Source organism: Epinephelus moara, chromosome 24 (assembly GCF_006386435.1).
Source record: "Epinephelus moara isolate mb chromosome 24, YSFRI_EMoa_1.0, whole genome shotgun sequence".
In the NCBI taxonomy this organism is placed as follows: domain Eukaryota; kingdom Metazoa; phylum Chordata; class Actinopteri; order Perciformes; family Serranidae; genus Epinephelus; species Epinephelus moara.
Genome location: NC_065529.1, coordinates 30,949,808 through 30,977,691, shown reverse-complemented (window position 1 = coordinate 30,977,691; position 27,884 = coordinate 30,949,808). Strand labels below are relative to the sequence as shown.

The window sequence follows — 27,884 nt, the reverse complement described above, 5'->3', positions numbered from 1 at the left end:
GAGGCTCTCCAGCTTGTGGCAGCAGTGCCATCTCCTGCTGAGCTAAGCACAGAGCATATTAGCAGCCTGTCATGCTGCTGCTGAGCGGATTACACCTCATATTTACTGTACATGACCGTCGTGACCCGGCACAGACAGATAGACAGACAGACGGCTTATATGCAGAGCTGGAAAAAGATGCTATGCACTCTTAACACTGGAGCTCTGGTGTAACAATCTGTGTTTATGTGAGATTAATGCTGGTGATGATGCACATTGCAGAAAGTCAGCTTCATGTATGAAATAATAACACCACACTACAGCTGTTAGGGTGCAGGAAAACCATGTCAAATATAACTTCACACCCATATGCACGGTTTTTAAATGCAATGCGAGCACAATATGTGCAGGAAAATGAGACTGAGACACCAGAAAATGGGTTAAAAATCAGTTTGGGCTCCGTGTTTAGACGCCTGCAGCACCCAGAAGTGAACAGCAGGCGACCCGGAAGGTTTGAAGTCCGACTGAGAGCAGGCAGAAAGAAGAGTCTATCCTTTATAAAAAATATTTCTCCCCTCGCTGGTTCAGGTATGTTGCTCCGCTCGATGCAAATATCTCTGCCTCCTTTTTCTCCTTTCTCTCTCTCTCACACACACACAGCCTCTCCTTGTGTCGCTTCGTCACCGTTGCTGTTTAAGTCATGCAAAAGTTGCATGTAAAAAAAAGAAGAGCATTTGCAGCGCAGCGATGATAAAGACTGATTTCTTTTCTTCTGCCGTGCAAAATAAAAGCTTCCACCAGGCGCTTGTATTTACATCGATATTTGGGTTTTTATGGTCGAGCAGCTGCAGAGCATTGAAAGGCATGATGATTGTTGTAGGAAGTGTCAGGCTCTTTTTTTTCCTCCTCCTCAAGCCGGGCTATTCAAACCTGCAAATCAAAGTAAACAATCATTCGTACGCTTAATGCAAATACGCCACATCCCGACGCATCGGCACGGCGTTTCATTACATGTGGGGAATTACCTCCTTATAATATTCGGATCTGCAGAATATGGCGTCCAGTGCTTATAAAAATAAGACAGGGCTGCCATTTTTGTTTTCCTTTTGTCTGAAATTTTTTAATAAACTGTCTGAGAATGTGGGAGAGGCGGCGGACGGAGCGAGGCGCTGCGGAGGATCGTTTCTCTGTGGAGGAGGAGATGCTCTCCTTTCCAGCTGCTCAGGTTTTAACATTTAAAACATCAGAGTCTCTTTTTCTTTTTCTGCTTTTGCACGGAGGAATAATTCAGCACAGAAGGTACCGACAAAAGGACACAAAAGTTAACCCTAACTTTAGTTTCAGAGATTGACTTGTGTGTTTCTCTGAAGAGCTGATCTCGGTTTCTGTTTTGTTGCACTGATGCTGCTTTTGAAGATGAAATGCTGAGATACAGAAATAGTTTTCTGTGCAACCCGCAGGTCATTGTGGTCACACTTGACTACTGACCATCTGGATTATTATAGCTCCTACATGTAAGAGAGCATAGATGTAATTATACTAACAGATAAAGACTTAACAGCATGTGGTCTGAGTGAGTCTTATATCACTCTCCAATACCCATCACAAGGGTTTATAAGTTGTAACATGTGGCTTTATTCATTAATAAATGATAAACTAATGCTTTGCAGATCAGCTATAAGCTATTAAAAAGATAGTTTGGGATGCCTCTGACTGAGAGTCATCTTTAAAGCAGGTAAACATGTTGCTAATCCATTAACTAATGTTCATGGATTTTGCACTTTATAAAAGGCAATCAAGTCTCCAGTTATAAATGTTAATAACTCAATATTTAAGTTTTTTTGAGTCAATCAGGTCTGTATTTGTTTGCATAAGTAGATGGATTGTTGTCCAAGAGATTTTTCACAACCTGACAACCTAAAACTGGATCTATAAAACATTAGTAAATGATTTATGAACTATTAGTTACAAATTACAACCGTTTATAAAGGCTGCCTTCTTTGAAAGTATCATAACTTCCACAGCGCAGCAGATTATTACTTTGTAATGATGGAAACTTCTGTAAATATGGAGCAAAACTCTGATGTACTGATTCAGTAAATGTGTTGAACCAGAAACATCAGTGAGGCTGCAGGAAAAGCCTCAAGGTGGCTGTGGATCAAGAGGGCAGATCCATGATGTCGCGCGCTGCTCGGACACAAGCCGGGGACCGATCACCCCCGGCTGGGTCGCCCAGGTGAGGGTGTCTGATGATCTAAGACCTGAAACACCCTGCAACCGTGGGTTCATCTGGTGATGTGCCCCAAGCCGCATCTAGGTGTTTAAAATAATAAATAACTTGAATGAAAGAGAGTCGATCCAAAGAAAATTAGTTGGTGACTGAGAATGATTTGATAGTTTAAGTTATTTTTGAACAAAAATCTTTTCTTTCAGCTAGAGGTGCCATGATGAACAGGTATTGACGCTAACCAGGGTATTTAAAAAATAAAATGTTGACATCATGTTAGTAATATACATGAGATACTATAGTGTAAATAATCCAGCACCTCTTAAAGCATTTCCATTTCTTTCCATTCTCGCTTTGTCTCCGTCCCCCAACACCATCTGGTGTACAGTTTTGTACAGTTATGGTGACAGACTCTGTCCACACGTCCCTACACTCGTATTTTGAGTATTTTTTTTTGCCTAAAAAGAGACAAAATGCACAATAAACAAAGCTAAAGATGAATTTGACAGACAGCATTTTCGATAGATGTAATAATTTTGTTATTGTGAACTCTTTTGGCCACGATAATCAAACTTCCAACTTCTTATTTGTGAAGAGTAAACCAAAAACTTTTGGGTTTTAGTCTGTTGGTCAGATGAAACAACTCACTGGAACATATCACCTCGAGCTTGTGGAAATTAAAACGGCCATTTTCCACTGTTTTCTGAAATTGTATGGACAAAATACGTAACCTACTAATCGAGAAAGTAATCTGCAGATTAATCGACAGTGAAAATAAGTGTTACCTGCAGCGCTGAAGAGCAGTTTGAAAGATGCTTCTTACAAGATATTGAGCTCATTTTAATGCACCTGCATGTGAAAGACTATGTTCAAGTCTCTTTTTCTTTATACTCTAATAATAATGTAAATATTAAGGCTGCATAAAATCTCAGCTGCATATGTGCAAAAAATAACACTCTCCTGACACAGGTAGCCGTAGAGTAAGTCCAAAAGCAGAGCAGTCTAGGCCTGACTCTACAGGCTGATTGGAACAACTCTATATGTGGTCATACACCAGCAACACACAGGAACTGTGAGTTATATACAGTGCCTCCCTGACGTTAAATATGTTCTCTGTGAAGCGTGTCATTTCAAAAAGTGACACCAAGATGTCCAGCCGCCGTCGAACTCCTGAGCCTGCTCCCCCGAGGCAGAAAGCCTCCAGGAAGTGAAACTGATCCCCACTGGCATCATTAGAGAAATATTTTGTGGGGTTTACTGTACGCTCGTACCCCTGAACGTATCGTTTTTGTTTCTCTTGGCTCGCGGATATGGACTGTGTTATGCCTCTGCTAAGCCAAACAGACTTAGGAATGGTGAAGTGTGCCAAAACACGCAATGCAAAATGTTTTAAAAAAAGAAACTTCATACGAGGTTGAGAAGAGAAGCTATGGAAAGAAAAACCTTCAGATCAAAACTTCAGCAGTAGCAGCTCTCTCTGTCATCAGAAAGTGAGAAGCTTTCTGTGCATGTGGCCAAACGCAGTGTGGAAAAGCATTGATCTTAATTGCAGCCCAGAAAAGCAAATATTAAAAAGAGAATATTCATGCTATTATTTCTTCATTAAAAAAACACAGTGTCACTTACAAATCAGTGTGAGCTCTGTGCAGCATTCCTATTTTAGTCTTTCCATGTTCATCATATTCAGGTAGATTACTGATCTCTTGGCTTTCGGCTACATCATTCAGGTCTCGCTCTGCTCTGAGGTGAGGCTGTGCAAACATCTCCAGTTTCCCATCAGACTCCTAACGTGTCGGGGCCCCCTGTGCAGAGGAGGAGACAGACAGCAACAGATTAGGATCTGAGCCACATCGCTGTTAACGTTTTCTGTTTTCTCTGATAACCGTTTTTGGGAAGTTCCCTAACCAGTTGTTGTAATCATGTGAGAGCCTATCTCTTAGGCAGCATGTCCATCTCAAAGCCTTGTGGTTAGAAATCCCAAGAAAAAGATGCATCACTCACTTTAACGTCCTCCAGAATCATCCTCTCCGCTATCTCTGATGAAGCACTGGGTAAAGACATATGGTCTGCTCTTGCACTTTAGGGAAAGGAGGAGAACTAATACAGAATGTCTTTGAAAGTCCACTATCACAAGACTGGGAGAAGCTATCTCAAATTATCACGTCGAACAGTCAGCTGCTGTTTGGGTGGAGTTTTTAACCACTGTTTTCTACACTAACAATATTTCTTCACATCAACCGAGGATAAACGGAACAAACCAAGATGATTCACAATTTCCTCTTATCTTTGCCTCTTTGTGTGTAAATCATAATTCTGAACTTTGAGAATTAAAGCAAAACAAAAAAATACTCACCTATTCAAGCAGTGATGAGGGGTCACAAGAAAACAGCTTCATTTAAAGGGGTCCCCAGCCAAAAAGGTCGGGAAGCGTTATTTTACCATGTACTTGATACGTGTTTCACTGATGGACAGAGAAGCTGCACTCACCTTGTTTATGACCCTTGTGTTTTTATTTCAGGATGGCTGAACCTCGCTTTAACAATCCCTATTTTTGGCCTCCACCTCCCGCTATGCCCGGCCAGGTGAGTGACTCTGGTATTCGCTCTTGTTTAAGTGCATGTTTACCTCAAGCAATAAAATCGCTATGCTGTCAATTTACTGTGTTGTTTTTTAAAGTGATTTTAAATAATGCACTGAAATTGAATGGTGTGTTGGGAAAAACGTTTCAGTTAGATGAGAAGATTGATACTACTCTGTCATCTGTACTGTAAAAAGCTACAGCCAGCGGCCAAAGGTCTAGGTTGTTTTTTTCTGTACAAAAGCTGACATTTAAAAACGACAATTGGCATATTTAATTTGTATATTTAACATCATTAATTAATCTTTTTAAAAAATATGGTGCCAGTACCCTTAAAGTGATACTCATACCAACAGAGTGCTTTATTTGATACCTATTTTTCTACATCATTCGATACCTGTCATGTACATAAAAGCATTCAGTTGTGTAAAAAATGCAGCCAGATGCCACAGGAGTGTAGTACAGCCATACTTTCAAATGTTTTGGTGGCATCTCGGCATATGCCAAAAGATGGCCTTCCTGCACGGTGAAAAGATGCAAAGCAAAAGAGTGAGTGTTATTCTCCACATATTTGGCTTTTTACAGGAAACAACCATTTCAGATTGCATTTCATTTGTTTTATTTTTAAGGGCAATGCACATTTAGTTTAGTTTAGTTTGGTCATTTTCCAAAATAAGAAACACAAATATACTAGTAGGTAGACAATACATAAACATTAAATTAATGCAAGATGTTTTGAAACCAATAAAAGGATAAAATCCACAGGACAAAGACAGCATAAAGACATAAAGACAGCATTAAGTACAACAAACAGAAATTCCCAAGACAGAACAGAAGCCCTGCAAAGCAACACGCAACAGCAGAGCATCAGTACGATACAATAAGACAACAACAACAAACAGCATGTTAGCACAAACAGACATACATGCAACATGAAGCACCAACACACAGATTAGCATTACATTCAGACATGCAGAGCAGCATAGAAAGTAAAGACAGATAAAATACAATAGTCACAATGTGGATCTTAATAAAATGTTAATAAGATGTAACCCCTTTGTAATCACCAACATTTTGACATGTAACTAGTTACTCCCCAACACTAATCGGCACACTGAACTGCCATTTCAGTCAATTACACTGCGCACAGCACATCACCACAGCAGTTGTATCAAGTACGGATACCCGGCCCTATTTTTAGCCTTCTGTTTTTGCATGGATTGAACAAAGGAGCATTTAGTGTACTTTAGATATGCTGGTAGCCAGGTGGATTTTCACCTGTGGACAGCCAGGCTAGGTGTTTCCCCCTGTTTCCAGTCTTTGTGCTAAGCTAAGCTAAGCTAAGCTAAGCTAAGCTAAGCTGCTGGCTATAGCCACATAGTTAGCCTACAGGCATTAAATCTTCTCATCGAAATGTAAGCAAAACATGAATAAGCGTATTTTGTCAAAATATCAAACTGGTCCTTTAAAACAGTGGTTCTCAACCTGGGGTTCAGGTTACCCGAGGGGGGTCCTGAGTTAATCTGAGGGGTCACCAGATGATTAAAGGGATACATTGAAACAATCCGTCAGTCTGAAACAATCTTGTCTCTAATTGTAGTTTTTCTTATTCTTGTGAAATTCTGGATGATATCAAATTTGGCCTTAAATCAGACAAGTTAAGAGTCCATAACCTGTGATGGGAGGTTACAAGTTGACATTGCTTCATTTTAAGGGGTCACAAGGCCATAAGGTTGGGAACCACTGGGTTAATACATTTCCTGTTGAGACATTAAGTTTTGGGTACAATGTCACATGTCAGCCTCTAGAGGGAACCATCGTCTCATAAAGTGACCCTGACTAAACTGATGGCTGTTCTCTTGTCACAAATGCTGTTTCCTGGCTGTCAGCTGGATAACCTAGTCTTGATCAATAAAATCAAGGAGCAGCTGATGGCAGAGAAGATCAGACCGCCACATCTGCCTGCTGCCTCAGCCCCTTCCCAACAGCCCTTACTGGCTCCCCCCATCCAGGCGGATGGCAGCCAGCAAGGGATGTCCAAAGCTCACCAGATGCCAGTTCTCCACAGCCACAGCCCGTCTCAGCCTGATATCGCCCTGCACGCCCGCCCCGCCTCCAGCTCAGTCACAGGTACTCCTCACCTGCGTCCTCAGTCCTCACTTTTTACTGGATTAATATCACTGCTGCATTAATGTGTAATAAGTAGTAGTAGAGCACTTCTGATCAAAAGTATTACAGGTTCAATAATAATACACAGGCCTGCTGAACTTTTACTGCGCACATCTAAGACTGAAACTATTAAAACCAGAGGTGTTGTGGTGCTGTAGCCCATCTTGAAGGGCTGCAGGACATTTTGCCAACAACCAGATGTTGCTGTGTTTGTTGTGTTTGAAGCCCCAAAGCTTCATAAGGTTTTATTCAGGGTTCCCACAACAAAAAAAAGGATGCCCCATGCCTTTGAACAACCAATGAAATCAAAGTGTGCATTGGTGCTCTGTGTGACAATTGAAAGTCCCAAGCTGCTCGTGTTAATGGCTGAATCTCAAAAATGCGGCACACTTTGAAATATTACTGGGGCATATGTATGGAAACTTTTCATGGCCCTTCATGTCACAAGAGTACTTGCCAGTCAATATTCAAACACATCAGATCCAAACTCTGTTCACACATAATTCCAGCTAGCAGGTATACTCGGAGGGTGCGACGGAACCCAGGGAGAAAATGAAGAAACGTACGTTATGGTAAACAAATGTCACACATTGACACTTCCTCTACGTTATGTTAATTTCATTACACACAATTAAATTCCATGACTTTTTCAAAACATGTAAGGGTTTTTTTTAATTCCATGACTTTTGCAGGCCTTGAAAATTAGATTGAGAAATTCCATGACTTTTTTCAGGTGTTCCATGACCGTGGGAACCCGGTTTATTTGCCCATCCCTACTGATATGCAAGAAATGTGTCCACCCTGCGTCATTAGAGTTGGTTCAGCTTTCTCTCAGGGCCGTCTTTAACAACTCAACAGATATGCTTAACATTGTTTTATCCCCTTGATACGTATTCATGCTTAACAGTTTTATGCTTATAAACATGATTTTGAACTCATGAAGTCTGCTACAGAAAGTTACACAGTGTTTGGGGTCTCTGAATCATGGATAAATACAATAAGCGGCTGGGTGCACCAGTAGCCGAGAGTCTTAAGTGCTGCTGACCATGAACCACAATGTCCCTATAGCATGTACAGCAGAACCAACAACACGGAAATAAGGCCTATGTCAACAGAACACTGTGGTTTATATTTCTGTTTGATGACCTAAATAAACATTTGTTCAGTGTCTTCATACCAGGTGTAAAGTGTCGTTAATAAGACACTCACATGTTTTTTTTAAATGTGAATTTTTCTGCACATTTGCCAGGTCGTATTCTGGGGGATGTAAACTTGAATCTGGACGATAAGGCAGCTATAAAAGCCAGAGGATTATGGGAAGACTGGCATCTGCGTCAACTGATAGACCATCCCTCTAGGACAAACCATGTCTCAGGTAACCACAGTTGGTACTTCCTGTTTCTGTAGGAGCAAAGATCATTGTCCTGCTCGGGTCTGCAGTTAGTGAGTTTCATTTACTTCTCTGAGCTGTAAGTATGAGTAGGAGAAAGACTGAGAATAATGTAACTTTAAAGGGTAAGGTCTGTACTTTGTAACCTGGACCTTGTACCTGTGTTTGTATCTAAGTGACTAATGGGAACAACAGATACAGTCAGGTCCATAAATATTTGGACAATGATACAGTTGTCATCATTTTGGCTCTGTACNCCCATTGTGGTGGTGTACAGAGCCAAAATGACGACAACTGTATCATTGTCCAAATAATTATGGACCTGACTGTATATGAAACCAGTATTACATGAGAGTGCTGCAGCTGTGAAACAGCCTGCAATGTAAACACACAGGGCACATTTGTGCCATTAATTCACATTCAGTAGAAGTGTTTGTTCTTGTCACTGACAGGCTCAGATTGTTATTCTAAGCGTCTGACAACTTATAGAAAGGATCCCTAAAGAAACCGCCCCGAAATCACAATTGTCAAACACACCAGACTAATAATAAATAAGCAATTTTATTATTGTAAAACACACTTAATTCAAAGATGACAGAAAATAAAACTCTCAGTTCATTTCTCCTGCGTTACAACATTCACTAACTCCCAACTGATTTAATTAAACCTTTAATTGGCCCAGATAGATGTGAAAATATGCTGGCTCCATACACACTACAGCACTGTTTATTCAAATGGAGTCTGTTGGGTTTGGCAGTGCTGATTTTGGGGCTGTTTATGTTTTAACAAAAAGGATTTCACTTCTTAAGAAAAGGTCTATCTCTGTAGGGATCCTTTCCATAATGTTGACACTGAGAATTACATTCTGAGTCTGCCAGTGTCAAAAACCAGCACTTTAAGTGCTAGTACTTTTAGTATCGCTGTTGATAAGTTGTTAGAGTTTGTCTTTGTTTGCACAACTGTCGCTCTTGACATATGAATTGGCAGTTTGATAATAACTTATTTCCTTGTCCTTGTCTGCCAGGTGTGGCACTGGCATCCAGAACAGGCAACCTCAACACCTCAGAGATCATCACCCCAACCACGCCCACCTCAAGCAGCCACAGCCGGCTGGGCGGAGCCCCCACACCTCACCTCATCTCAGGGTTAGCTTGCAGCCAAGGGATGGAGCCCGGGAAAAACAACGGGGGACTTGTGGGACTCCTCGGCCCTCCTCCAAAGGAGGAACGGGGGCGTAAGAGGATCAAGGCAGAGAATGGGTCATCTCTTCTGGTGGTGCCCTACCCAATCCTAGCCTCAGGCAACGACCAATCCTGTGTCACCATTACTGCCAAAGAGGGAAAAACCTACAGGTAAGAAAGGACTTTTTTTTAATACGTAGATAGATGCATAAATAACTGAGGTAGCGTGCCTCTGACTCACGACTCACAATTTAGTTTGAATCATTAGAATTCCTTTAGATACAGCATGTTTCAAATAAAAGGAGAAATATAGTAACTTGCATGATAATGGTTAAATCATTAATATAGAATATATTAAGATAGAATTTAACTTAATGTTCACCAGGTTGGAAAATTGATTCGATTCACCCAAACATAAAAACAGCCAAAAATCATGTCATATACAGAACAAGTAGGGCAACAGAACAAAGTTCACAAAGGGAAAAAAAAACAAAACATACCAAACTAGCAGGGCACTTGGAGAGCGCAGAGCTCAGCCAAGGTCAAATGCCCAATCTAACAATGTTACTGAAAGTGAGAAATACTTGTGTGTCTGCCCTAGATTCAGATCTAGTCCAAAATTGAATGGGCTCTTTCTTGGCCCATGCTACCACCAAGTTTCAGGAAAATCGGTTTAGTAGTTTTTCTGTAATCCTGCTGACAAAGAGACAAACAGACTAACACACAAACATAACTGAAAACATAACCACAGTCTGTGGCGTTACTTGGCAGCATTTGATGCACCGATACATAACGTCCATGGTGCTCAGTTGAATTTAGGTCAGGGGAACAAGAGAGCCAGTCAATGGCATCAAATGCCTTCGTCATCCAGAAACTGTCTACACACTCTGGCCACATGAGGCCGGGCATTATCCTGCACCAGGAGGAACCCAGGGCCCACTGCACCAGCAAAAGGTCTGACAGTCGCTCTGAGGAGTTAATCCTGGTACCTAACAGCAGTCAGGGTATTGTTGGCTATGATATGTAGGTCTGTGCAGCCCTCCAAGGATATGCCTCCTAGACCATCACTGACCCACCACCAAACTGAGTATGCTGGATGATGTTACAGGCAGCATAACATTTACCACAGTGTCTCCAGACTCTTTCACGCCTGTCACATGTGCTCAGTGTGAACCTGTTCTTGCCTGTGAAGAGAACGGGGCGCCAATGGCAGACCTGCCAATTCTGGTGTTCTATGCACGGTGCTGGACTGTGAGCACAGGTCCCACTAGAGGATGTCAGGCCCTCATGCCACCCTCATGGAGTCTGTTTTTGACAGTGTGGTCAGAAATATGCACACCAGTAGCCTGCTGGAGGTCATTCTGTAGGGCTCTGGCAGTGCTCCTCCTGTTCCTCCTCACTCAAAGGAGCAGATACTGGTCCTGCTGCTGGGTTGATGGCCTTCTACGGCCCTGTCCAGCTCTCCTCTGGTAACAGCCGGTCTCCTGGTATCTCCTCCATGCTCTTGAGACTGTGCTGAGAGACAATGCAAACCTTCTTGCGACCGCGTGCAACCTGATTGGGCTGCAGGTACCACCTCATGCTACCTGTAGTGACAAGGACACCATCAGAACACAAAACTAGAGAAGACTCAGTCAGGAAGGATAAGGAGAGAGTATGTTACCACCACATGTAAAACCATTCCCATTTGGGGGTTGTCTTGCTTTTGCCTCTCCATTGCACCTGCTGTCACTTTCATTTGCACCAAAGCAGGTGAAACTGATTCACAATCACTTGTGCTTCCTGAATGGACAGATTGATATCCCTGAAGTTTAACTGACTTGGTGTTACACTGTGACGATTAAGTGTTCCCTTAATTTATTTGAGCAATGTATATACATCATATATATGCAGTATGTGTGCTCTGTGCATGTCCTTTATGTGTGTCCTCTGTCTGTGTCCCTTTGTTCTTGATACAGGTGTAAAGTTTGTCCGCTGACCTTCTTCTCCAAGTCAGACATGCAGATCCACTCGAAAACGCACACAGAGGCGAAGGCTCACAAGTGTCCTCACTGCACGAAGTCCTTTGCGAACGCATCGTACCTGGCCCAGCACCTGCGCATACACTTGGGTATCAAACCTTATCGCTGCTCCTACTGTGAGAAATGCTTTCGCCAGCTCTCCCATCTGCAGCAGCACACCAGGTCTGATCTCATCACAGCGTGTTTGCCATTTTATTGCTATCCACCAGAGCTACGAGCACCTATCTACCTGGGCATCTGTCTGTTGTGCAGCATCAATAACATACTTAATATTCTTAGTTGGAGCAAAAAAGATTTATGTCAAAAGAATTATGTTAAAAAAAGATAATGTTGTAAACACCGCAAACAAAATGGTAAAAATGTTGGAAATTATTGCGTCACTCATAACTACTATAAGTGAGTAAATGTAAACCCAAACTTGATATATATTTTTTGTAATTGTGGTGAACTGACCCTTTAAAATAACTAGTAGCTGAAGGAGCTGATGTTTCAGGTTGTTGTGTCCAGTCTGGTGTATCTAGTTGTCTAGTTATCACAGCGACTCCTTTGTGCTCATTGTTTACTCTCTGCTGGCCAGCCTTTGTTGCTCTGCGCGCATGCATCTGAGTGAATCAACATTAACCTCACTTCAAGTAGTGTTAAACATGATACAGTCGAAACAAACCACAAACAGGAAGTGTATATTTAAGGAGGAGATTCATCTAGTTTTGGTTTTTGTGAGAATTCTGCACAAGAAAGTTACTTTTTCTAGCTGTTGTGAGTCGTTATTGTTACTGTATGTGTTTGTGTTTTTGCAGCTTCCTGTCTGACCTGTTTCAGTTGCCTAATGTTTGCATCATTTTTCCTGTCTTAGAATCCACACAGGTGATCGGCCGTACAAATGCGCCCATCCAGGATGTGAAAAAGCTTTTACTCAGCTATCTAATCTGCAGGTAAACATTGACTCCCCCCACACACCCCCGTCGCTGCTACCTGTTTAATCGCCTTGATCCTCCCCTCCTTAAACTGCGATGCAGCGCCCTTTGCAGTGCTGCGTGAAGGTGACTCAGTTTCTGTGTGTTTTTTCTGTATGTTTTTCTCCCCTGCTGAAGTCTCACCAGAGGCAGCACAACAAAGACAAGCCCTTCAAATGTTCCAACTGTTTCCGTGCCTACTCAGACTCTGCCTCGCTGCAGATTCACCTGTCCGCACACGCCATCAAAAACGCCAAGGCCTACTGCTGCAGCATGTGCGGCCGGGCGTACACGTCGGTGAGTCCAAGTCGAGTTAAATTTTAACATCTGAACTGAGTGCAGCGAATATATATCTAAAAAAAAGGGTTTGTTTTATTTATTTACAGGAGACGTACCTCATGAAACACATGTCTAAACACACAATGGTGGAACATGTGGTGTCCCATCACTCCCCTCAACACAGGACAGAGTCTCCCACCATCCCTATACGGATCTCCCTCATCTGAGCTCCTCGCCCGTCTCCCGCCATCCTCCCATCAGAGACATTTCCTGTGATATCTGCGCCCCTCTGACGGACTTTGAACCCATCAATGGGTTCCAACATTGTGCCAGATTGTACACGTATCTTGTGAAGAGGTGCGCTTTTAACGAGTATATCCTCCTTTCCTTTCTTGCTGACCAGATAGTATTATCGGGGACATCCAAAGATGACTTCTCAGCACTTTCAGGCCTGGAAATGACAGGCCTAAAAATTTCTTTTTCTATTGTGACTTCACAGAAAAACAAGAAAAACATAAGTATTGCTCCGGGCAGCTACGATACATGGAAAATCTTTTTAAAGTTTTTGTGTTATAAAAAGATTACATTGTCCTTTTTTTTATACGGTCCATCGATTTCTTTACTCAAGTCTTTGCAAGAAAAAAAAAATGCATCAGAAATAGTCTTCCGTTAGCTGAGTGAACATAAAGGTGAATGCTTATATAATGTGTATTCATGTATATCGTGCCACTTTTTACGTCAGTGTTTGCAATGTTTCACCAATCACGTGCCCCTAACACACACGCAAGACTGCGTTCACATGGAATCAGAGAGACCAGATATTACTTTAGTGGACGAGAGCAGGACGGTAATGTTAGGTGAGGCTGGCAGAGAATAACGGCAATGATTCCATGTGAACACAGCATAATTAATATTTATATTACAGTAATTTTCTCGCCCTGTTGCCAAACTCATCCTGCAGGATGTGTGACTCGGATGGATATGTTTTCTTTTACATATATTTTGTAATGTTATGAAATATAAACGTGTTTTAGGTCTCCTTAAATACAAGAGCTGTTCAACAGTGTTTCAGAAAAAGACACTAAGAAAACACACAGACCACAAAAAATTAAAAAAAAAACCAATTGAAACTCTAACTGGTGCAATGAATGTGAGAGCTTCTGCTTTCAAGTACTGCAAGTACATAAAGTAAAACAAAAATGTTTTTGTTCCCTGAAATGATAATTTATACGCATTTATCTTGCCAAATTTGATATTTATGACATAATCATGCACTCAATGCTTTTTGTCCACTTTGGGTGTGCAAATAAATAAACGTAGTGGCAAGACTGAAATGTTACACCACCACTCTGCTGCTGCTGCCACACAGACAGATGTGTGACTTTCCTGAAAATCACAAATGATAAGGTCCCTTTTTTTTTGGTTTTCAGTTACGATGTGTAACAGAAGTGTCGCACTTCTTTGAAAACTGATTTTGCCATTGTTTTATGAATGAAAACTTTGCCATTTTATATGCATATAAGCCTTAACTTTGTTACAACTCTAGGGTCCACGGTGTTGTTTTATCACTTTACATTTGGCTTTTATGTCATAGCATGATATATACTGTAAATAAACTATATTAACTGTCAACCTGTTTTATAATAAATAATTCTATAATTACAAATGATGTTAAAAAGCCTTTTTCTTTCCTCGCTGCATGTAAAGAAATCAAAGCGTGGATGAAATACCTCAGAAGCTTTGCTGTGGTGCCATAGCTGTTGGTTTGCTTTTTACTCTGCATTAATAGGGAAATGAGATTCAAAGCTTTGGACTTTACACAACTCTTGTTACTAACCTTATTGTCAACTGCTGAGTCAGACGAGGGTTATTTTTCAGTTAGTGTTGGTTAAAAACAAGACGGTTTAGGACCAGTGAAAGAAGAAGCGTTTGGGCCGTTGGTGGCTTAGTGGTAGAGCAGGCGCCCCATATACAAGGCTGTTGCTGCAGCGGCCCAGATTCGACTCCAGCCTGTGGCCCTTTGCTGCATGTCACTCCCTCTCTCTCTCCCCCTTCACACAAAAAAAAAAAAAGAAAAGAAAGAGGAAGCGTCTGTGCCAAACAAGACAGTGATAACCATACATGTGACATAAAACATATTAGGAGATGATGGATGAAGTGTGAACTCGTGCTTTGTATTTTGGTGCCAACCGGCTGTAACAAAGATCCTTCTGTGTCTTCCGCAGACAGTAGCCTTTAATGTGTGAAGCCCCAGAGTGGCATTATGAAATGAAAGTGACATGAAATAGAAATATCACAGGGAACAGTTACAGGATGTTTGGGAAAACACCCCGTCTGTAACGAATTTGAACACAGCGGAGCATTCAGCAGTGTGAGGGGCTGTATTCACTAACATCCTAATAACACTCAGAGAGCTCCTAACTTAAAATATTCGAGCAAGGAGTCCTAGCTTAGGGTGACGTAAGAACATTCTCAGAGCAACTCTGAGCAAGGAAGGGACAGAAACATTTACTTAAGGACAGAGGAGTGGTTGTCCCTGTTGCTAGGTATGACACATTCTTCTGAAAGGTGTGACAGGTTGTCCTTTTGTGAGCCTTCAAGGTGTGGACCCCCAGTGGAAACAGAATGACAAAACAAAACAGCTGAAGCAGAGGTTAATAGGTGGGTGGGTGCACATTTCATGCCAAGAGAGCAACAGGACTAGATAGTATCAGTGGGTGGGGGGTCCTCGAACTATGTGTTGACCAACTAGCGCTGGTTACTGGCTCAGTCTGTTAAATCCAAAACAAAACTAACCTGCAAGAATGTTCAGCCCAGGGGCTCTCCCCTCTGTTGTGATGAAGAGCTTTGAATGACTGGTTAAGGATTACACCTGCTCCTCACTAACCAGCACACTGGACCCTCTACAGTTTGTCTTCTGTCCCAGTCGATCTATAGAAGACACACACATCCTCCACAACCCCCTGTCTCAGCTGGCCCTGTCTCAGCTGGAAAACAAAGGGAGCTCTGTGAAACTGGTGTTCATTAATTACAGTTTAGCATCATAGTTTTTTCAACACCATAGTTTCCTCCAGGCTGGTCACAAAGCTCAAGGAGCTGGGATTAAACGCCTCATTGATCATGTGGATCCTCGACCTCCTGATGTGCAGACCCCAGGTGGTGGGAGTAGGTGGACACACCTCTTCCACCCTCATCCTCAACACCGGAGCACCTCAGGGCTGCGTTTTGAGTCCCCTGCTCTACACTCTGTACACACACAACTGTATAGCCACTTCAAACACCATGATCAAGTTTGCTGATGACACAGCTGTGGTGGGCCTGATCACAGATTACAATAAAAAGGCCTACCATAGAGAAGAAGAGGACCTGACCCGCTGTTTTTAGAACAACCTACTCCTAAATGTCAGCCAAACTAACGAGATGATAGTGGACTTTGGGAAGGGGCAGCAAAGGAACTATGCACCCCTTAACATCAATGAGTCCTCTTAGGAGAGGATGGATAGCTTTGATATCTCCATTATTATATACAGACTTTGGAATAACTGGAAGTCTGTAGTGCACCTGCTCTGTGGGCCACACAGTGCGGCAGCAGTGCCGATCATCTCGGTAATTTTATACGCAGCAGTTCCATGCCTTTCATGCGCCACTCAGCAACTTTCGTAGGAATGAACGGGGTCCTGCCTCTAATGCTATATCCATTTCTTTTTATACATCCATGGCAGGGCCTTGTTTATTTCTATGAACGTTGCACAGTGGTGCTTGAAGCCAAAAGCTTTCAACTGCCTCTTCTGCATTGTGTTGTCCTTACAGCAATTGCACTACAGACTTCCCCCCAGTCGAGCTGGCTACTTCCGGTTTTGTGCTTCGCTAACTTGGATGGGTATAAAATGATGGAATTGTGCAGCTCTGCTAGACTTTCAAATGTCATCGGACTGAATGGATCAAATTCTGAAAGTGAAACAAGTAATATCGTGGGGGTTGTGATGCTCAGAAATATATATCCACTTATTTACAGGTGTCTCTTTAGCCATAGAGTGCTCCAGGGGTGATGCGTGATTGTGTAGGCCGACGCGGAAGTTAGCATCACACTGGTCCCCTTGTCAAAAAGCCTATGGGATTTTTCAATTGAATTTTGGATTACTGTTGAAGATAAGCTCTGTGGCAAACAAACAATCTTCACATATGAACACCACTTTCATGATTACTGAAGCCTAAATGCAATCGCCAGAAGGAAAGAGCTAACGTGCTCGGCACGATGACATTCTGTAGTTTCATTTAGCCACATATAAGAGTGTTAAGACACATAGAAGCTTCCAAGTTTACAAGTGGGGTATTAACTGACGTATTTTATGTCATAGAACAAAAAGGGAAAGTCTCTTACACTTGTGCAACGACAGGTCTTATTTCAGGCATCTAACCAAAAACCCATTGAGTTTGAAACGAGGGAACCGTGAGTTGTAAAATGCAAACTCATTTCCAGGTTTTGGGACTCATTCCCGGGGCACTCTGTGTAAGTCCATGAGAAAAAGTCGTTTCAGGTCACAGGGCCTCACGTGACAAATGTAATAAACACTGTTCGGCCATTACGACAATTGGCTTCAAAGCCAAGCGCACTTCCTTGGGGTCTGCACCTGCAGCTTAATGAATCTGATAGGGTGGACAAGCTGTCAGTCTGGTTGGGCCTGCAGATCCGCCTCTGACCTAAGCTCATTTGTTGTTTGAAATCGTATTTAATAATTTAATTACACTTTTATCTGTTGTTTTTTTGTTAGTTTTCTGTCTTTGTAAAGCACTTTGTAACTTGTACTTTCTTTTAAAAGTGCTGTATAAATTATCACTATGATCATTAATGCTACATGTCACTTAACATCTTTAAGCTCATTTCCGACTTGACATCATGGCTAATGATTTTGCAAACTGATCTGTGGTGGGGGTTTTTTCCCCTTAATGGATTATTTCCGTTCAAACAGTCATTTCCATTAGCTGCAGTATGGTACAAACGTTGATTAACAGACTCTTGAAATTCCAGCTGTATGATCCAGCACAAAGATGTAAATGTTGTGAGGCAATTGTATCAAGGTGGCCACAGCTCCCCCTGGCCCCTCCTTAGGGGCGCCACTGCTCAGGCATTCCTCTAACCTAAATAAAACCATATGTAAAGTTTAGAGTGGAGATATACTGCAGGTGAAACTGCAAACAACCCATAAACATCTTTAACATAATGAGACAAATGAGATCGTCTTCTAACTTGAGATTAGAGGTTTTTCCTCAGCATCCAGGTATTTGCAAACATGTTGGAACAGGCGCAGGTAGTCCTTTATCAACATGGTCAGAGCTTTACGTCTTGAAAAACACCTGTGAACCCTGCAGCTTTATGCCCTGATGAAGGCCAGTGAGCATGGCCGAAACATGTTGGTGATTTTAATGTTCATCATGAACTAGCCATTTAATAAAGGCCTTTTAACTTTTGCACCAGAGAAGAGCTGCCTTGGATTTTGTTTTTTCAAGATGTACTGCACTTCCTGACCAAAGAGCACCTTCCTGGATACCATGATACTGCAACCCACATGAGCGCTTCATCTGCTGTTGTCTTCATGGTCAGAGCTTTGTTGACTCTAGAAGGCTGACTGTATTCCTGCCTGACTTTGACACTCCTATCTGCATGCAGCCCAGAGAGAAACACCAAGAGAGACCAAGAGTGTGGGTTTTGTTTCATACATTAGGGGGAGAAACATAAAAACTGAGCATTAAACACTTAATTTTCGGCATTCTGGAGAATTTCTATGCAACAATTTGTGTCTCTTGTGCACCAGGTTACGGTTTATAAAGTGTTATCACTTCATCATTTAATCCTATTGGACATTTTTGTGAAGTTTTAGCATAATAAGTGCTAAAAATTCTTGAGTTATGGTCAAAACCATGTTATGTGAGGTCACATTGACGTTGACTTTTGACCACCAAAGTCTGATCAGTTTATTCTTCAAGTTAACTTTGTGCCAAATTTAAAGAAATTCCCTCGTGGCATTCTTCAGATCTTGTGTTCATGACAATGGGAGGGGTCGATGTACATAAGGACAGACGGACAGACAACCTGAAAACATGATGCCTCAGGCTATGAAAAAAAAATCACCTTTTCCACTCATGCGTGAAGAGTTTCATGTTTCTGCCTTTGTGAGTTTTGTGCATGTTGCACCTCAGGTCAGGTGCGTTGACACTGACTCACTCTTCAGGTTTGAACTGTGAGATTTGTCATTTTGAACTTTTTGTAAAGTGATTGCTTCCTTTTTTTCCTAAAAATTTTACCTTGTCTGCCAAGTGCAATTTAGACTACAGCAGGAAAAGCTCACCTGTGCGCAGCCTGGCCCACATGCCTCAGCTGTAAACTGATTCCAGAGGACACCATTACACTGAGACACGCCCTTCCCACTTACACTGAGGACGCACAGGACTGTACTACAGTGAGCCACAACCTTTAAAATCCCGGTGGCACTATTAGCCTGTGAATCTTTTTTGTTAGCGGAGTTATGGATGTATGTGGGTGACAGCGACTCACAGGTAAGTTGTCAACACCTTTTATGTCAGATTAATCGTTGTGTGTAGGAACCTGCTCAGTGATCAACAGCTTCTTGGGTTACTTGAAGTCTAACGAGTTCAGTTTAATTTGCATTTGAAAACAAATGATCAGGCTATTTAAATCAGACGACAACCTCCAGCAGTTTCTAATGTTTTTTTACCTGCATCTTCCTTATAATGAACTCTTAGTGTGTCAACTAACCTGATTTCTTAAATAACTCCACCAGAGATTCATGATAAAGTTTAAAAAGTATAAAGCATATATACAAGCATATTAAAGGGGAAAAGATGGTTTTATTCTTCACGTTTACCAACATTCAAATTAATTATTATATTTTTAATTTCATTTCATTTTATTATTATGTTACATGATCAGCAACTACATAATGCCATTATGCCTCTATGCAAAATACAAACATTAACATCTGAGGAAATGGAGAAGTATTAATGTTGCATGTAATCAGCCCAAGTGCTGCTGATGAAAACTCACCAATTTGCAAAAATTACACAGATAACATGAATTCTTAAAGGCTGGGCTGGTGCAGACTAAAATGTGTTCACAACATCAGACACTGAAAGCTGTAAAAGCTGCAAACATCTTGTCTGATTCATCATCTGTCATACTTCTTCTTTAACAGAAAGTGTCTGATTCATCATCTGTCATACTTCTTCTTTAACAGAAAGTGTGTGATTTTAAGTATTTCACACCATAATATCAACACTTCTTTTGAATTCATTGAATCAGTGTAACGTGCAAATATTTCTGCCTCATGAGTAGCTTTGCTACAGAAACAATGAACAAGGCTGTAGCCATTTATGTTTTTATGAATATATTAGGGGGACATTTTGAACATGTGTGAATATTGAAGGGAAGTACAGATTGATGATAATGTTTGGGAGGAGAGCCTCAGTAGGATTCAGTACTGTTCAATTAATGTCAGACATCAGTTAATTCAATTTAAGGTCATGCATAGACTTCACTACTCAAAAACTAAATTACATAGAATCTATCCTACAATCTCTCCTTTATGTGATCGCTGTAAGTCTGCTGATGGCTCCCTAGCCCATCTTTTCTGGACGTGTCCAAAGTTGCATGATTTCTGGAGTAAAGTGTTCAAATGGTTTTCTGAAATGTATAATTGTGTGTTCAAGCCTGAGCCATAGATGGCACTGTTTGGCTATTCTCTGTCTTTACTGACTCAAACCCTCCCTGTCCAGAACACTATTATGTATGGAATGATAATAGCAAAGAGACTGATTTTGATGCACTGGAAGTCAGAAATTGTACCCGTTTTCAAGACATGGCTGACAGAACTTACCTCTGTACTGCACATGGAGAAAATTCAATACAGCATGATGAACAATCTTAAGAAGTTCTACCAGACTTGGCAGCCATTTTTAGACCATCTTACCAAGTTTAATGGGGACCCTGATCATTGATACGATCTATAATAGGCCATTCACCTCTTCCTTGAGAATTTGTGTTTGAACTTAGAGTACTAGTGAGGCAACAATGTATGTTATTGCTTGAAGTGTACGCCCTGTTCAGTTTTTGCACTTGTTTTACTCACTCTTTTTATTTGCCCTTTTTTTTTACCTTTATCCTTATTTTTCTTGTATGTCTTGCACTACTTTGAAAAAGACCTAATAAAGATACTGTGCAAAAAAATATATATATATTAAAGGGAAGTGTAAATGGAAAATTACTGCCTTGATGGCAACTGAATATGTTTGAAAACAGGAACAAAAAAATGTGGTGTCTCGCCTTTTGATGACTGTCAAATGCTGCCATGCAGTAGTGTCAATTGTCACTTACAGTATTTTACATGTTGTCCTTCGTATCAGCTCAGTGTGCTCCAGATTAACTTACAGTAATTAAAGTTTGGTGTCTTGCAAAAAAATTAACTTTGTGCTCCACACAAAACAGAAAAAGTTAACTGATGCAGTCACGATCATAAATTTACCTTGAATATAGGATACAAAGGGAACACAACCTACATTTAAAATTCTTATATATTATTTTCATGGCTTAGGGAAGGTGAATCAATATTTGTGAACATGAGCTGCTCGCTCTCAAAGCCAGAAATCAGCGAAGTGAGTCTCAAAAATGTGATTTCAGCAAGTATAAAGTCTGAAGCTGCTTCATTGACAGTGAATGAGAGACTGATTTATTTTGTAGATCTACATAATGAGTTTTATTCTACTGAGGTGTTCTCAGTTCTGAATCAGAAAAGCTCCAGACTTTATACCCAATGACATCACAAATTTGAGTTTTAGCACTCTAGTTTTTGGATTTGGGAGAGAGTTGTTTATGTTAACTAATATTTTTGTACTGTCATAGACCATATAACATGTATGCATTTTAAAAATGGGCATAGTTTCCTTTTAAAACAGTGCAAAGTCTAAAAATGCAGAATCAATATTTACAGAAAACAGCATATACAATAAATAAAATGTAAGTTCTCAAAGTCTTTTTTAAACTATACTGTTTAAAATACAGATGTCAAATACCGAGTATTAACTTTGCTTGTTGCTGTTTGAATTATCTTGAGTAAATGACCACCACATGCTCTTTGATTTTAATGAGAATTAGTTATCATTTGACACCTAGTTTAATATACAACATGATTGGAAGTCAATGGTGGACATAAACAATGTTAATAAACTCACTGTGTAATGCATTTACTTTTTTATGTCGTTAAATTGAAAAAAAAAAACATCTTTAAAGTAATGAAAAATATATTTTTTGGATCATAATTTACTCAGGTATCATCGCTTTAAAAAGGTAAACTGTGTAGCTCCTCCTTCTCTTATCTCTTATCTCAGAGTCACCATTTCCTCCATGAATCTTCAGGTGCCCTCACATTCCTCCTCAACAGAGTTCAGGGTCTGCAGAGCTTGGACACCAGAGTGTTTCAACAATGGGGTATCTAACATCTTTTTATTGCTGAGGCTGTTGGGCCACACAGTTTTGCGTCCTCTGAATTAGGATTCAGCATTTTCTGTTTAATCTGTCTGTCTTTGTGTTTTTTCTCTCCCTGCAGACACATTCAGAGGACGAAGACTCTTCTGAAGTGTCTGCTTGGCATTCCTGTCACGCTCTGTGTTTTATACTTAATATCTCCATCTCTGAGGTGAGTCTGTATTTATATTTAACAAGAAACCACATACTAGATTAATTATTAACAATAATGCAAACATTACATTATTTAGATTTGGTTGTAAATTTTGTTTTTCATATCAGGCTTTTAATAGGCCTCCTGCCGATGGACAAATGCTCTTTGGAAAGTGCAAAGATGCTGAGTCTGGACTGCAGTGTGGACGCCACCCTCGATCTTTGGTAAGACTGTTAAGACCTTAAAGTAGAGCTTCGCCCACAAAATGATCTTTTGTATGTCAGTTAGTAATGCAGTGTTACCTTGAAATGGTGGATAAAACTTGTTTTTTTCTTACCTGCCTCCACGTAAAAGGGCGAACATTTTGATTTATTGAGTGACTGGGGACCACTGTTTAACAACAGCAGTCATCCATTTACAAACTCTCACACAACTCATGCAGTATAATCCAAGTCTTATTTATCCAGTCGTATGCTCAGTACTTCATTAACACAGCATTTTCACACAAAATAAAATTATTTAACACTGAACTAAAAGTAAAACTTTTCCATGCAGGCAAGTTTTCTCAGGAATTCAAGGTAACAGGGCACGACTAATTGATTCACACATCATTTTGTGGGTGAAGTACTCTCTCAAGCTTTGGCTGCACAGACAGTCACGTTGCCGCTGTTTGACGTATTCAGAAGCCGCAGGTTTCGAATCAGACATTAAAAAAAAAAAAGAAAAAGTTGGTGGTCTTTGGAATTTCCCATATTTATATTTGTTCTGAGAAGATGTAGGTGTGTAGTTACTGGTTGCTGTAGACGCCACAGGTTTCTGTTCTAGGCCTCAATTTTCACACGCGAACAGTAATTTTATTTAATGTATAAAACCTCGATGTGTATATTTCTGCAATATTTAATGTTTTTAAATGTGGATGTTGTCTTGCACATCACGATTAACAGAGCTGATAAATGAAATAGAGCTGAAACAATCAGTCCATTAACTGATTAGTGGATTGACAGAAATGTCATCTGCAACTATTTGGATGATTGATTAATAATTTTTAGGTCATTTATACAGTAAAATGATCAAAACAAAGATCTTTTTCGTTTTTTGTGCATTATTTTAGCATATTTAGTGTTAGGACATTCTTAAGACTGAATGATTAATAAACTGAACTGAGAAGACAAATTTACAATACAAATTAGTGTAATCATTTACAATACAAATTAGTGTAATCATTACAGCATCACTATAGAGTGAAATGTACTTGGTCACAGTGATAGTAATAATTTTTATTGTCCACAAATTTGGCACGTTGTAGAAAAATGTCAATACATACAATAAGTAACACAACATGCACAGTGCGGACAACAATCACAGACCTGGTTCAAGTGCAAATGATGTTTGTGAGTTTAGCAAAGTTATTGCATTTGGTATGAAAGACTTTTTGTTAATGTTCTTGGTCGCTGCAGCGGCTCTAAAGTGTGGTCTTTAAGAGGGGGATGAACAAGAGCAGACACAATATGTTTGGCTATTTGTTTCACCTCCACCTACATATACGTATATTGTATGTACATTCCAGTTGTCTTTGCTCTCATGTTTGTTATTCTGGAGGGTCTATTTTCCGTCTTAGCCCCCAGGTGCCCATACCGTCACGTGCACATATTGAAGTTAAAACACTTTCAAATATACAGAAAAAATTACCTTCTCACTTCACCTACAAATGAATAGCTTTACAATGTTGTGGTCAAACTGGACCCTCTATGTGCGACAGTCATGGGCACATTTTTTGGAATTGACAATGCCTGGTCTTCTAACCAGCTTAGAAATTATGTACTGGAATGTCTCCCAATTTGATCATGTATACCTTTGTTACACATCCCTTTTTCACGATGTGAAATAGTTAAAGAAAATGTTATAGGGTACACACTGTTTAAAAAAGAATAATGAGGAAAGAAGGTTTTAAGTCCTGCTGTTTAAACTGCTGCAAACCCACAATAGTCTTTGTACCTGCAAGTATATACTATATTCTTTTTTTTTTTTTTTTTTAGCAATTGGTAATTGGTTGTCTGCTTGCGATAAACCCCTTAATAAAAATATATAACTAAAAGTTGAAACTCTTTAGAACACTTTGTGAGAAGTCTTTAAAATGGCATTTCTTACATTACACCAATCCAGTTTCCGAGATAAAAGATAAAAGCACCGCATTGCTTTAAAAAAAAGAAATCTGTTGGCAGTGAAACTTAAAATGCAATTTCACAGGGTTTCTAAATATTTGATCTCCTCTCAGTCATCAAAGCAAGTGGAAAATAATGCCAGGCATTGTGATGACGCACAAAAGTGTCCTGTCTACATAAAACCAATTAGCACCATATCTCGTACTCTCAGAAGTAAAGCTGACGGCCGAGAATATTTGTGTTTTACTTTAGCCAAGGAGCACTGATGATTTCACTCACAAGCCAATTTTAAATGGAGCAGAGGAAAACGAAGCAACCAATCAGTGACATAGTTTTGTCTCTCAAGAATAACTTTAGTTTAATCAAAAAAAACCCTGCACATGCTGCAGAATTCTTGTGACATTTACTGACTCTTGGCTCAGGAAAAAAAATACGATGAAGTAAAGTACTTAAAGTCCAGAAGTGAAACTTACTGTAATGCTGCTGCTTGTTAATGTTTTTTTAGGTCATTGTGCTCCAGGTGATGTGTCACTTTGCTATAGTTGATTATAGAAAATACTTATAACTTTGAGTTGTCTTGTGTTTCAGGTCCAGACCTGATGTGCAAACTTGTACATCCTGGAATGCTCCCATCATCTGGGAAGGGATGTTTGACCCTGACCTTTACGACCAGGCGCACAAGATGAAAAGATCCTCTGTGGCTCTCACAGTGTTTGCTGTTGGCAGGTTGGTTCCCACATAAACAGTGTCATAACTGTATGGATAAACTGTCGTCACACCTGAATTTCATTTAGTGCCTTTTTGTTTGACTGCGGAAGCCATTAAAATGTAAGGAAATAAAACATGACTTTGTTCTTGTCTTCATTTTCACTAAAGGTACCTGGATGTGTACCTGGCGACCTTCCTGAACTCCGCAGAGCAGCACTTCATGTTGGGTTTGCCCGTGACATATTATGTCTTTACGGATGTGCCAGAGAAGGTGCCGGACATCAAGCTCGCTCCTCAGCGAAGCATAAAGGTTTTCAAAGTGGAGAAGAACTCCAGGTGGCAGGACATCTCTATGATGCGAATGAAGACCATATCAGATGTCATAGAGTCAGACATTCGTCACAGCTGCACACACATCTTCTGCTTTGACGTGGATCAGGTGTTCACAGGGAGATTTGGCTCAGAGGCTCTGGGCGAGTCTGTGGCCCTGCTCCACGCCCATTACTACCACCTCCCAGAGATGCTGTTTACGTACGACCGCAACCCAGAATCCAAGGCGTTCATGCAAAGTGGGGACTTCTACTACCATGCTGCCGTCTTCGGAGGCTCGTGGAAGAGTGTAAAAGCACTGACTGAGGCCTGCTACCAGAGCATCATGGAGGACAAGCAGAACAATGTGGAGGCTCTGTGGCACGATGAGAGTCACCTCAACAAGTACATGTGGCTTCACAAACCAAGCAGGGTGCTCTCTCCGGAGTACTGCTGGGACACCAGCATCGGCTACAGGAGTGACATACGAGTCAATCGACTACTTTGGGCGCTGAAACATTACGACACACTTCGTACACCTTAGTGTGTTTAGTATTCAGTGTGTAAAATCCCTTCCTGTGTTTTACAAATGGCATGAAAACTATCTGACAAACACTGCGCCCATGTACAAGACTGTTGCTGCAGCGGCCTGGGTTCGATTCCAGCCAGTGGCCCTTTGCTGCATGTCATTCCCTCTCTCGCTCTCTCCCCGCTACACGCTTAGCTTAGCTAAAGACATTTACATTAGATTACATCACATAATATATATTTATTGTCACTCAGAAATGAGGGTTAAATGAACCAAATAATCCACAACTACAGTGAAGATAATGGCTTCCTTTTTTTTTTTTTAATGTCGTGCAGGATGCAGACAGTTTCATTTCGTCTTCTGAAGAAGACATTAGAATAGAAACCACACATCTGTCTGTTTATTGAGATATAGGACCTGAAACAAGACAAGCTGTTGCAACTGATTTTCATTCTGAACTCTGTAAAACTTGAGTAGAAGCCAGAAATTTTGAATTGAATTTGAACTGATTGCAGTGACATTGGAGTTTGCTCAATAGTGAATGTTGAAATTTTGTTTACTTGGCATTTCACACTGGGTTTACCAGTTTTGTTCATTCATGTATTTATATATTTGTATAATGTTTATTGTTTTTCACTCAGGACATTTAAAATGAACTGATATGGCTGATGATGACTGACCTTTTATACATTTATACTGTTGGAGTAAGATGCGTGAGTGCAAATGCGTTTTGTAGTCGTAACCTTGCAAACTATGTGTGCAGGCTTTACAGAGCTCGCTGGTAAACAAGTAGTTTTAAGCAGATGTATAGGTGGCATTCTTCCAAACAGGCTGGGTCACATTTACTGCTGCATGAGCTGCTTTTCTGCAGGGACAATACTTGTATTTGTTTTTTAAGGAATTATTTCAAAGACGTTTTGTAAGACTTTTGTTAAGGAGAAATATAATATCCCAACATAATGTCCCAGACATGTCTCTGTCTTTCTTTTAGAGAAACAAAAAATGCATTTAATAGTTACTTAATTTATATAATGCTAAATGCTGTATGTAACTCTGGAGAACGTTGTCAAATATCAATGTTTTGGTTGGTCCGATTACCCAATCCAAAGCGTTGGTATTTGAGGACCTGAAAATGAGATTTGACAATAAACTATCTTTCTCCAGAGGTACAAACAGCACCTTTGAGAGTACAGTGAGTTATTAACATTTACATTAAGGTCTCATATAACTGTTCTACATCTTTGCAGCCTGTTGCAGGTGGTCTGACTTCATCAAAAGGTATTGCTGAAAGCTCCTTTTGCGTTGTGCAACAAGTTGCCCTGGCTGCACTCTAGAGACACTGGTGAAACAACAATAATGAAGATGATTTAGTTTGGTCAGTATTTCTGGTGCTGTTTATTTGAATAGTTTGTAATTGAGCCACTTCGGTTCTCTAAAATGTCCAAGTTTTGGAGTAGCAGTGTTGGCTATATGTTTGAGTACTTAAAGGACCCAAATCTGGCTCTGTTCTTACACATTATACTAAATGTTTTAATATTGTGTATGCATGATAGTTTGAAATGGGGGTAAAAATTGAGATGTAGAAACTGTCTATTCAGATGTCTCAGTGTGTTAAACAGATCTTTGAAAATCAAAAGAAAATTATATGCAACTGCTTTGATAAACAATTAATTGTCTCTGTCATTTTTCAAGCAAAAGTGTCAAACATTT

General features: G+C 40.4%; 2 protein-coding genes across 7 annotated transcripts; both read left to right on the top strand.

Moving 5' to 3' along the window:
* Positions 1-72: 72 nt before the first annotated feature.
* Positions 73-14,405, top strand: znf362a (zinc finger protein 362a). 5 transcript variants are annotated; one of them, XM_050038097.1, is made up of 9 exons: positions 73-567; positions 4,725-4,788; positions 6,707-6,914; positions 8,203-8,328; positions 9,368-9,695; positions 11,483-11,707; positions 12,399-12,477; positions 12,637-12,795; positions 12,885-14,405. In XM_050038097.1, exons 2-9 carry the CDS (start codon positions 4,726-4,728, stop codon positions 13,002-13,004), a joined length of 1,308 nt encoding a protein of 435 aa, XP_049894054.1. In that variant the 5' UTR covers positions 73-567; position 4,725; the 3' UTR covers positions 13,005-14,405. The 5 variants fall into 5 exon arrangements, with proteins under 5 accessions (XP_049894054.1, XP_049894052.1, XP_049894051.1 ...); XM_050038095.1 differs by having other exon boundaries at positions 74-567; positions 6,674-6,914; XM_050038094.1 differs by lacking the exon at positions 73-567 and adding an exon at positions 872-1,278.
* Positions 14,406-19,203: 4,798 nt separating this feature from the next.
* LOC126385955 (alpha-1,3-galactosyltransferase 2-like) lies at positions 19,204-27,839 on the top strand. 2 transcript variants are annotated; one of them, XM_050038002.1, is made up of 6 exons: positions 19,204-19,332; positions 22,205-22,276; positions 22,395-22,484; positions 22,595-22,690; positions 25,217-25,354; positions 25,505-27,839. In XM_050038002.1, the coding sequence occupies exons 1-6, from the start codon at positions 19,310-19,312 to the stop codon at positions 26,187-26,189; spliced, it is 1,104 nt and encodes a 367-aa protein (XP_049893959.1). In that variant the 5' UTR covers positions 19,204-19,309; the 3' UTR covers positions 26,190-27,839. The 2 variants fall into 2 exon arrangements, with proteins under 2 accessions (XP_049893959.1, XP_049893960.1); XM_050038003.1 differs by having other exon boundaries at positions 19,207-19,332; positions 22,177-22,276.
* The last annotated feature ends 45 nt before the right edge of the window (positions 27,840-27,884 follow it).